The sequence below is a fragment of the Bubalus kerabau genome, chromosome 4 (assembly GCF_029407905.1).
Source record: "Bubalus kerabau isolate K-KA32 ecotype Philippines breed swamp buffalo chromosome 4, PCC_UOA_SB_1v2, whole genome shotgun sequence".
Lineage (NCBI taxonomy): Eukaryota > Metazoa > Chordata > Mammalia > Artiodactyla > Bovidae > Bubalus > Bubalus kerabau.
The window spans coordinates 12,264,376-12,276,096 of NC_073627.1; the positions used below are offsets into that span (position 1 = coordinate 12,264,376).

Below are 11,721 nucleotides of genomic sequence, written 5' to 3' on the forward strand. Positions count from 1 at the left end.
TGAGTACACCCCTGGGCCCGGCCACACGTGTGCAGCCTCCAGGTGGACACTGCACACCAAGGGCAACTAACAGGCCCAGGGTCTTCAGCCTGGCAGGGGTTTCTCTCTCCCAACTGGGGTTCCTACTGCAGGGTCAACAGGGTGAGTGGTCAACTGCTCTGAGGCCAAACCCCCTCCGTACATACTACTCCAGGCAATGGGCAGCTCACTTACACCCCACCAAACTCCAGCTCCTGAGTCCTGACCAGGTCCCATCTGTTAACTCAGCATGTGTGTGTGTGTGGAGTGTGTGTGCACGCACATGCATGTGTGTTGGGGCATGGGGGAGACCAATCAACCAGGCAGGTTATTTTGACTCATGCTCATTGATTTTATCCCACAGAAGGGAACAGCTCCACAGCTCCATGTCCATCCAGTGGCTAGCTTGGCCCATGAGGGGCCAGGGAACTGAGTTCTTTTCAGTGCCCAGGGTTCTCACATCAGCCATCTTCTTGTTATGTGAACCTGGGGTGCTGTCTTGCTTGAGTGCAGGGAAACAGCCTGGGAACCCTAAGGATGTGTCAGCAGGGATGTGGCAAAGGAGAGCAGGGCTGCTTGGGAAGGACAAGCCCAGACCACCTGGGACCTGTAGCCAGGTGTGCAGTGGGCAGTGCATCAGTTCAGGAGGGAGTAGGGCTGCAGATGAGGTGAGAAGCAGGCAGATACTCTGCAATCCAAGCCCCAGTGTGGTCTCTACACACTGCAGAATCACTTCACTGCTCTCTGCCTTGGTGTCGGCTGCACCTGTGAATTGGGCCGGCCCCCTCCCCACACCTGATGTCCACTATCACCAGGTGGCTGTGGGATTTTTGAGGGGCACAGGGCAATGGGTAGGCGGGCATATCCTGGGAGGGCCCCTGAGGTCACCCAGTAGGTTGAGATGACATTTGCAAGCTTGAGGAAAGAAGAGATATTCCAAGGAGACCACAGTCTTTCTTCACTCTTTACTGTGTAAAAATAAACTCAACAATTCATGTCATTTCAGCAAGAAAATGAAAAAAAAGCAAGAATACCAGTAGAAATAGTGCATTTCCAGAACTGCTGATGGGAGGTGGCAGGTCCCATGGTTTTGACCCATTAGATACCCAAAAGGCTGTGGATCATATGAAAAATGTACAGCTTTGGTTAGCAAATAATGAAAAAGTAAGATACATCAATTCTCTTTCCTATTATACAGTATATACAATATAACAATATCAACCAGAGGGGGTTTGCTTTGTCATTGTTGATTTTTTTTTTTTTTTTGGCAAATAAGACAAAATTGGGACTCTAAGTATTGGGCTTTTTTGTTCTCAATGACTTGTTCCCTTTCAACAAATGGCACTTAAGTCCGCTGTACATGGAAGTGATACATTTCCCATCATTAGTTGAATAAATTTACACACTGTGTTTTAAGAGATGAAACCATGACTGCTTTAAGCCACGTTTTGGTTGCCATAAGATTACAAAGGATACCATCTTCTTAATGTTCACAATTCAGAACCCTAGTTTCTTCTATCAGGGTTGGAACTGACCATCAAGTTCTCTACTCATTCCACTTGACAAGTCAGCTCCAAGACAGAGGGGCCACCATCAAGGACCAGAGCATATCCAGTCCCCAACATGTCTTTGAGAACAGGTGGCCCCTCTCTGGAGCTCATTGGAATAACTGTGATCCTCATGCCAGCCTCTCCCTTCCCCTTCACTCCCCACAAGACACCCCCTTGGTCTCAGGTCCCAGGGCTGGTGACAAAGTGATCTTTGCAGTCTTAGAAAATAAACTGTGAATCTACAAAAGGAACAGAAAGCATACAAAATGTATCTCTTTCTTCCAAAATACATGCTTTCAGTTCTACGTTTTGGCGGAGCCTGAAAAGTATTTTCAAGGGAAATATAGGTTGAGTTAATTTATAGGTTTGTCCTTTTCTTTCATAAAAATACTCTTGTTTTGGTAATAAACTTTTTCTTCTAGAGTAAGAGAAATAATACTGTGTTATCAAAAGCAAGAAGGCTTACGATTCAAGTGGGCTCTAAGCCCCCGAGGGCCCGGAGAGCCTCTGTCATAGCTCTGCCGCCTCGGACACCCAGGGAGCTGTGGGACACCAGCTCGGCAAAAGCAAACACTGTCTCGACAGTGCTTTTTTATCTCCTTATTTTATAAAATGGCTTACCTGAGATAGGCATGTATTATTCAGTGCAAGAGGGAACATCAATCAGATTAAGGAGTAGATGGAAACTATGTGGATTAGATTTGTGGCTGTGTCATCTACCTTTCTTGGGGCTGGCGAAGTGCCAAGTGTTAACACAGTGAGGGAGCCAGGGGCTTGGCACAGGCTCCAGTTGGGGCGGGGGAGGGAGTTAAACATCAGCTTCTGTCCCTGGCACCATGGGTGCATCAGGGGAGGGGCGAGGAGGGAGAACAGGTCGGGGAGGGGAGGCCAAAGGGACACAGGTGTGCTCTGCCCACCTTTAGTTAGGGCAGAGGATGGCTTGTGGTCCTGAACGGACAGCTCCCACCGCGCCCACTGGGGCAGAAGGTGGTCTGGGGTCCGATAGATCGCTAGATCGGCAGGGGCTGGTGGGAGGTGCCGAAGGAGAGCACCTAGCACACTCTGGGCCTTGCCTACAGCTCCGAGATGGCTGAAGTGAGGGGTGGGGCTGATCTGGTCTAGAGGGGGATTCCAAGCTCTCGCTCTCTCCCAACCACGGGCGATGTTAGGCTTGTTCTCAACCTACACGTTAAAAATACTTCTTGGTGTGTTTGGGGAGTGGGGAGGGGGAGAGGGACTCCGTCTCTCCCGTGATCTCCTCCGACACCCTTGGCTTGCTTACCCAGCCATTTTCAGTAGCTACATGGATGGTCACAGAACAAGGGGTGGCACTGGGCACACAACACAGAACCAGAGAAGTTCATGCAGGCAGGGGAACACACACCAGAATGAGGAAGCAAGGGACACACCGCCCCGAGGAACATGCAAACGAGAAGATCCCTGCAGATCCACAGATGCCACAGCCGGACGGGCTCTGACAAAGCACAATGGTCTCAGAAAAAAGCCACTGTTGAACCACAACACTCAGCCCGGCGCCTGGACCGCACCCTCAGCATGAGAGATGCATTGCAGAAAGACGACTGGGTACCGTGCAGACACCCACGCAGACACCGACACAGAAACACCAACACAGACACACACAGATGCACTAGTTTCCGACACAACATGGACCTGCGTTTAAGGAGACAGGTGCCTCTGGAAAAAACAGAAGACAGAACACCTGCTCCTGCTGAAGAAATGTCTGCAGCTGTAGATGAGTCAGGCAGTGCAGTAGAATTTCTAGAAAGACTTGCCAGCCTTTTGCTAATTAGACTCTTGGTGATAGAGTCCAGGTGGCCCTTGGGTGTGCGACCCCCAGATGGTGCAACAAAGCAGGGAGCTCACCCTCCCCTGGGCATGATCCGTCTGAGTGCTCTTCTTCTCTCTCTCATTCAACACACGCGTGCATGCGCACGTGCACACACACACACACACACACACACTTTTCTCCCCACCTTGGAAGGACTAGAAGGAGACGCACATGTTAGTTTTTCATGGGGAGAAAAAATGTCAAAGCTTCTGGACACTGATTGGGTGTCAATGTCACCAGCTGGTGACGGGTTGGGGGCTGCATCAGAACTTGAGCTCTGTAAGAGGGGGGGTGGGTTTCAGGCCCCGGCCTGGCCATGCCTAGCTCTCCATGGAGAGGTCTTTGGACTTGCCTCAGCCTGGGTAAAGAATATGGCTGTCAGAGTTACCACGGACCTGGCCCATTGACTGGCTGTGGCCTTACATGGCTGGGTCTCAATCAGAGTGTGGGTTTCCTGGTCTAAAAGGTCTGTTCTCCAGCTGACCCACTGAAGCCTCAGGTCATCCACTGCCAGAGGCCAAGGGGAAGAGTCCAGAGGTCCTGGCTTCCTGGGCAATGGGTGGGATGCTCCTCTCTTGGGGTCACCAGCTGGCCGCTGGAGGGGAGTTTGGGGAGGTGGGAAGGCTGAGGGCCACAGATGGGATACTGGGCCAGAGCTGGCTATGCTGGGTGGGCAGGCCTGCCTCCCAGGCCCAGTGCTGTCCTCAGAGGTCAACAGCAGGATGCCTGGCTCCTGAGGCTGGTGCCACCTCCTCTGCCCTCTTCCAGCATGTGGTGCCATCGCAGGACACGGTCTGCCTTCAACCCTTCAGAGAGAATTTACTTCTATGACAAAATACAAATTCTCCTTGGAGAGGTCCCTAGCCTTTAACAAAGCGCTAAAAGATATTTATTCTATCAATATAGAGATATGTCGCTCTGAAAACGGTTTGCAAACAAAGATGAACGCATGGCAGGAGAAGTTGCACCAGCCCCAAGGCACACGGGCAGCCACCAAAGTTGGCAAGTGCAGAGATTAGACCAGTCATGAGACTTCCCAAAGCCACAGAGAAAGAAGAAAAGGAATACCTCATTTTAAAAGAGAAGGCCTCCCCTGAGAGACAGATCCTTGTAGACACACACACACACAGTCACACTCACACACAGGTCCTCTCACCTACGTGTGCATTTTTCAAAATGTCTCAGCCGCCAGTGTCGGTGGTGAACGGGGCATGCCTGAGAAACAGCGCGGGCTCCTAGAGAGAAGAGGGGACACCTGCAGCAGATGGGAGCCGGGCCTGCTTCACGTGCACGAGGACGAGACCAGGCTGTGTGCGTGTGCGCATGTGCGAGGGCGATGGCCTTGAGTCATTCCTGGGGGAAAGGGAGAGAAGAAGAGACGACGGATCATCACCGCACAAGCAGGGGGAGGCGGGCGGGGGCTGGGGACCCGGGGACCTGGAGGCTCAGCCCAGCCCCAGGCCTCAGTTGATCTGGCGACAGGCTTCGAATGTCCACTTGGTGGCTCCACCGTAGATCTCGATGTGGGACTCGGCCCAGGCGATGACGTTGCCGGAAAGGGCCTTGGTGCTGCAGGTGGCCAGGTTGTACACCTCCCCCGGGGTCAGCTTGCGGTCCCAGATGTTGAAGTGGGCCAGCTCGCCCACAAACGCTTGGGTGGCATCAAACCCGCCACCCAGAGTGTCCTTCAGAGAAAAGCAGAGGGTGAGGGTGGAGGGGGTCAGAGCGGTGGGTGCTTATCAGGAGGGCCTCCCTAGCATATATGGCTCTCACGTCCACCTCTGGGCACGTCTGTCTCAGCTGTGCATCAGTCCCTGCCCTGCAGGGAGCTCAGGAACAGCAGTGATGCTGGCCTCCTCTGCCCTGGATGCAGTGTTTCTCCTGGGGGCACCTGAGAGGTGCCCAGTGAGGGAGGGTGTCAGCTGGGTCCATGGACAACCGTGGGAGCAGGGCCTGGGGGCCTCCCCTACACTCCCTGCCTCTCCCCAGGAAACTCTAATGTCACTCTTTGCCAGCCATAGCTGCCCAACGAGAACAGAAGGCCTGGGGCTCTCCTGCCTGCCGTTCCCTCCTGGGTGCCCAATGGGAGACAAACCACTTCCAGGAAATAAATTATGCATCACTAAGTGCACGATTGGCCTTCCCGTGCCAAAGAGCATTGCTGCAGTTGTTGAGAGTCTGGAGACAGAGGCCCCCCCCACCCCCAGCCTGCCTTTCCTGAAAGCACCCACTCAGAGCGGGGACTTTGCCCAAACTGCTGCATCACTTGCTTCCACAGCTTCTTCTCAGGGGGAACCACTTCCCTCTCCAGCTCCCTCCCACTTCGCTTCCTGCTGCCTTTCTCCCCTCCCTCCCAACACCCTCACTCTCCTTTCTCCGGCCTAGTCTCCAGTTCTGGGGCTCCTCCCCCTGCAGCCAGCACCCCCACATCCCCCTCACCCCCGTCCCTGCCCCCCATAGCCTGTACCTGCTCCTGGCCCAGCACCAGCACGCCTTGTGGCTTGATGGGGTGATAAGGTGCCAGGTTCTCGCCGTTGCCGCCCTGGGTGCCATCCTGGTAGGCTTCCCAGACCCCGTCCCGGGTGGTCCAGGTGATACAGATGTGGTGCCACTTGCCGTCATTGATTACAAACGGCAGCTTAGCCACCTGGGCAGGAGAACGACATACAGGACGTGATGGGAATGGGCACCATCAGGATCAATGATCGTCACTAGTTACTAGTTCAACTAGTTACTAGTCATAGGTATTTACAGTAAATATCAAGAGCCATTACTGAGTTCTTGCAGCATCTGCCCCTCGGGACTGTCAGGCCCATCCATTGACGGAGTACAGAATCACAAGGGAAATGGGACGCTTAGTCCAGATCCATCTGAATATGCAATCTCCTCAACTCCTACTCACCCTCCTCCCTCTGGGCCCATCCACAAAACCTGCCCTCGGATGAGCCACCCCTGGGGGCTGACTTCACTGCTGCTTTCTGGGCCTCTCCTCTCTTCCAAGGCTCCACCTCTAATTGCCAGATCCTCTGGGTCTAAAACCCGCCCAGCCTTTTTACAGAGACTCTGAAAGATGCCAGCGGAGATGGCGCCATGCCTTTTAACGCTCAGAGCAGCCCCTGACCTGGAATTTCACTTCCACTCTAACATTTCAGGCGGGGAGGCTGCTTCAGCTGACAAAAGAACCCTCACACCCTTTTAACTTGGGGACATGGGGCCCCAGAAAGGCACAGCCCTCTCTGGGCAAGGCATCAAGAGCAAAGGCTTGGACTCCAATTCTCAGTCCAGGTTTTAGACATTAACTACCAAAGCTGGCATGGCGATGAGGGAGTTGGAGAGCTGACAGCTAATCCCACAGCTAGCAGGGGGCCAAGATGGAGACGGGTTCCCTGGAGGGAAAAGGTGCCCTCTCCCAAGGGCTCATGCAGACCTGGCCTCCTCCCAGGGGCAGGGCGCTAAGCAGGATTGATTTAGACTCTCTGGGAGCATCCTTCCCACCACCCCAAGCATCTATGGTCTCCCAAATATGGGGGATAAAAGTCAGCTCCAAGGCCAGCTGAGGGAGGGAGTCAGGGTTTGATCAGCCGGATTGATTGGCCCCTGGATCCTCCTCCTCCACCCCCACCTGTGAGGCCTCTGTTTGGGAGGGTTCCAGCTTCCCCGTGTTCATGGAGAATAGCAAGGGTACCCCTCCTCATTTCTCCCAGTCCTCACCCTACCCCTCCCTCAGCCCTGCCCGGAGAGCTCTCCTCTCGGGGCCACAGTAGCTAGCACCTGAGGCTGTGTATCTCACCACCCAGACCTGCCCCGGCCACTGGCATGGACTGGGGCCCCGGAGGCCTCACCCTGCTGCCCTGCAAATCCAGAAGGAAGGGTGGGGGCTCTACCTTGTCGTTGATGAGGATCTCCATGGGGTTGTTGCCCCACTCAATGAGGACCAGCTCATTGGCCTGGCCGGGCACGGCATAGGAGAAGGGCGTGCCCACCCCCGGCGCCGCGCTGGACTTGAGCCACATGCACACCGTGAAGGCGTACATCTCCGGCAGGCTCTTCTTCACCTTGGCGTACATGTAGTTGGTCCGCAGTGGGAATGTGAGCTGGAACTTATCTCCAGGGCGGTTGTCCTTCTGACCTGGAGAGGACGGGACACAGTACCGACACCTGCACCTTGACAAAGCGCCCGTCCCAGACTGAAGCAGGCTTGCCAACCCCCCTGCCCCCAACCAGGCTCTGTGATGCAGACAAAGCAGACTCCTCTCTGTTCTGTAGATGCTGAAAACGAAGCTCAGAGAGGTCAAGTACTTTGCCCCAGGGCACAGGGCCAGAACGAAAGAGCTGGCCCACAGTCTCTGCACTCTGGGTCCGGCTCCAACATGGTGGCCCCCGTGGACAGGCTGGGATGGGGAAGCCCGTACACAAGAGGCTCTGAGTATCGGCACCTGAGCTGGGCAGTGGCATGCGGAGGGAGTGGGTCAGGACACACCCTGTAAAGCAATGCTTACTCAAAGGTGTGGCTGCAGAGGAAGGGGGTCTCCTCACCAGGAAAGAGGCTAGCTCCCCTCAGAGTAGCCCCTCTGGGAGCCCAACCTGATTCCATGATGCTGGCTGCTGCTCAGAACAGGCCCCTGAGGCCCATCACACTTCCCTCAAGGCCAGGACACAATGCAGCCCCTGGTCACTCATCTGACCCAGCCAATTCATCCTGAGGACTCAGGCTGTTTCCAGAATCCCATCCACCCCACAGGAAGGAGAGCTGTCCCCTCTGAGTCTCTTCAAGCAGCTCTGTCTGCCCCTGCAGAGAGGGCAGGTCAGCAGGGAGCCCGAAGGTGGCCCTAGAGCCAGGTTCCCCTGAGGTGACTGCTTTGAGGACAATGCCAATCATTCTCAGGGCGAGCTTCCGGTGTGTTTCCTGAAAAATCATACTCAGGGCCCCATTGCCTCCCTTTATACTCAGCCACCAGCTCCTCATCTGTCGGCAACATCTCCAGGGAATGCTTGTCTGCCCTGTCCCAACTCACACACACACGGTGGCTATGACCCTGGGCATGGTGTGACTGATTCCAGTCAAAACACTCCAACCCAGCAGTGGGCATGGGCACCCGGCCCAGAGCCAGGAACACACACCCACCAGCTCCAGGGTGTACACGGGGTGCTGCCAGGGAGCCCAGCACTAAACCGGCCCTCTAGGCCAAGAATTATTTCTAGAAGGCATCCTACTGGGTCAGCTACCCCACCCCCTTCCTCTAAGCCAGATGTCAGGGAACAGAGCAGGGCTGGCCATGTTCCCCTTCTGTCTCAGGCTGACAGCCCCCTGCCCTTGGAGCAGATCTGGTCTCTCTCCAGGGGGTGCTCTTCATTTCCCCAATCTCCCCCTTCTTTCTTCCTCCTCCCTTCCCCGATCTGTTTTTCAGTTACATAACGTGCCTTAAGATGGCACTGTTTAAATCCATCCAGCACATTTTGCAGTCCGAGAAGGGTCACGTGGCCCTGCTCCCAGCCTTGCATCCCCCCGCCTCCCCTTTTACAACCTTGTTTGATTTCTGCGACTTCAAGGCTGAGCCTCTCAAGCTCATCCGTGCGCCCGGCGAGACTGGGACTTGGGTTTGTCGACTTGAAACAGCAGGGCAGCATGCAAGATGCCTGAGCTTGGGTCATTTATAAGAGAAAACCACAGGAGTGTGCTCAGGGCTGGGGAGGGGGGACCTGGAAATCCCTAAAGGACGCCAGGGGCAGCAAGGAACTGGGAGGAAGCCTGCTCAGGGCCCACATCTGCCGTGGACCAGGAGGACCCAGCTACAGCCCATGCCCTGCTCTCTGCTGGGGATAGGGACTGGCTAGAGCCAGGGTTTCTTAGCCAGGGAGGACTTGGTCCAGCCATGGCTCTAGTGCAAAGTTGCTGAAGACTAAACAGATCAGACTTGGAAAATTCCTGTGAGTGTGGCAGGGGAGCAGGGAAGGAACCCCCGGCAATCCCTTCCTCACTCTGTTTCCCCAGATGTCCCAAGCCCAGAGCACCCCAGCCCTGCCAGGAACATCAGCTGGAGAACCTAAGGTAGAGATGGTGGAGGAGCTCAGGGCTTCTACACTCCCGACCTGAGCTGTGCAGGAAGCCAGGGCCAGAGGCCGGGTCCCACTGGTCCTGGAAGCTGAGATAGGATGCAAGGACCCCCCCTCCCCACCCCTCCCCATGACCACTACCTTTCTCGAGCTCGCTGATCCGCTGGTGCAGGGAAGTCAGGGCGCTTTCGATCTTGACTCTTTCCTCGGTGTCGTTTTTGGGGCCCCCTTTGCCCTCCTCCAGAGTGTTCACCCGAGACAGCACCTGCCTCTCCAGGTCATCGATCTTGCTCTGCAGCAGATCCTTGAGACTGTTGGTCTGGCTGGAGGAATTGAGCCGGCTGTACTGCTGCGGGGGTGCAAGGGCGGAGGGGAAACCATATCGTTACGCCTGGAGTAGGGACCGTGCCGGGAGGCCGGTGGCGCGGTCCCCTCAGGGCGACTGCGGGGGCGGCCTGGCAGGGAGCTCGGGCTAGTGCCCGTTCGTGGGGCCCGCAGGCTTGGGGAGGCCTCAGCCAGGCATCCGTACCCGGCCGAGACCGGGTTTGGGGGTGTCAGGTAGGGTCGGGAATGGAAGTGGGGGAGGGCAGAGGGGCACGTGAGCCGGAGGGGAAATAACGGCGCGCGCGGACCTCGAGGTTCTCCAGGCGGGTTTTGAGCGACTGCAAAGTTTGCCCGAGTTGGCTGAGCGTCTCAGCGGCCGGCGTCCGAGACAGGTCGCCCATGGTGTTCTTGCCCGAGCCGGGCTGCTTGCGGCCGCCGCCCGTCCGCGCCTCGCCCGCGCTCGCGTCCAGGGTGCTCTGGCTCTCGCAGCGACCCAGCTTGGTGGTCAGCTCGCGGATGGTCTCCTTCTGGCTCAGGATGGTCTCCTTCTGCTGCAAAACGGTCTCTCGGAGCTGCAGCACGTTGCTCCGGAGCTCCTCGGCGCCGCCGGCGGCCACGGACGCGGCGCACATGTCGGCGTCCACGGGCACCGAGGTGCAGATGAAGCGCGTCGGCCCGAAATCCTGGGCCCCGCTGCCCAAGAAGCAGAGGGCGAGCAGCGCACAGGTGCGCGCGGCGCGGCCGGCCGGCATGGCTGCGGGCGCTGGGATCCGGCCCTCCGGGCCCGGCTCGGCTCGGCTAGGGCTCCGCCGGCGGCCCGCGCTCTGGGCGCCGCGCTGCTGGCTGCTCCGCCGCGCAGTCCGCACCGCCGCGCTGTCCGGCCCCCACTGCCGCCTGCGCTGCGGAGCCCGCGCCTTTTATGCCACCGCGGGAGGGGCCTCGGCGCTGGCGACGTCAGCGGGGGAGGAATCCCGGTTTAATTGTCTGCGGCCCGGGCCCACTGCGCGGCTGGGGTCGCAGGAGCGTGCAGTGGGGGAGACTACCTCCCAAACCCCGGCGCCGCCGTATCTTTTGCACCATCCTCTACCCACTCGCCCCTGTCCCAGCCTGCGCCGCTTCCCCGAAGGCACCGAGAGCGGAGGGAGCGGGGTGTGGAGAGTAAGGTGGGCCGGGCCGCGGCCCCGGACTTCTGGATGGGCCACCTGCGTGCTGCTCCAAATCTCCAACGGGACTTGGGGCACACGGGAGGCCACGGCGGACCCGAGGGACAGAATTCGGCTCACCCTGCTGAGCTGAACACTCGCCGGGCCTCGACCGGGTCCCCAGGGACTCAAGTAGTCCACACCTGTGTGCCGGGTTGGGGGCGCCGGGAGCAGAGCCTCTCTACCTCCCCAGGTTCCAAAGCGGGGTCGCGGGGTCGCTCCAAGTTTCTTCTATGTCCGTATGGGGTTGTAAAGATGCTACACTCCCCGGGTCGCGGGGCTTCCCTATGACCTCGCTCTCGGCTCTCCTGCGCCCCCACCACCCCGGCTCCGGGCTTTGGAGACTGGCAACATCTCCCGGGAATGACAGCCGCCACATCGTGCTGGTGGGGCAGACGGGCACTTCTCGGAGGCGTCCCTAGCGGATTAAGCCTTTCCTGCCAGCCCAGCGGGTCCGATTCCGAGCAGACGGCGCCACCGGGGCTGGATGCTCACTGCAGCTTCGGGGGGAGGCGCCGCGCTTCTGCAAGCTGACCCTTCCGCGCTCCCGGAGCGCCTTCCCACAGCGGAGATACGAGGGCACGTGTGCGTGTCCGTGTGCTAGTTGGAATGCATCCGTGTGTCCATGTCTGCGTGTGTCCGTGTGTGTGTTGGGCTTTCTGGATCCCATGCACCCCAGCTCTGCCCACTTCTCCGCGGGTGGCGAGGGGTCCCGGACTTCGGA

General features: G+C 57.6%; 1 protein-coding gene across 2 annotated transcripts; it reads right to left on the reverse strand.

Annotated features, from left to right (window-relative positions):
* Positions 1 to 968: 968 nt before the first annotated feature.
* On the reverse strand, positions 969 to 10,664 carry NPTX1 (neuronal pentraxin 1). 2 transcript variants are annotated; one of them, XR_008712856.1, is made up of 6 exons: positions 10,104 to 10,664; positions 9,613 to 9,820; positions 7,302 to 7,546; positions 5,885 to 6,064; positions 4,574 to 5,102; positions 969 to 1,807 (listed from the first exon to the last, which is right to left on the reverse strand). XR_008712856.1 is itself a non-coding variant. In XM_055575331.1 (5 exons), exons 1-5 carry the CDS (start codon positions 10,545 to 10,547, stop codon positions 4,881 to 4,883), a joined length of 1,299 nt encoding a protein of 432 aa, XP_055431306.1. In that variant the 5' UTR covers positions 10,548 to 10,664; the 3' UTR covers positions 969 to 4,880. The 2 variants fall into 2 exon arrangements, 1 of the variants encoding a protein (XP_055431306.1); XM_055575331.1 differs by having other exon boundaries at positions 969 to 5,102.
* Between the last annotated feature and the right edge of the window lie 1,057 nt (positions 10,665 to 11,721).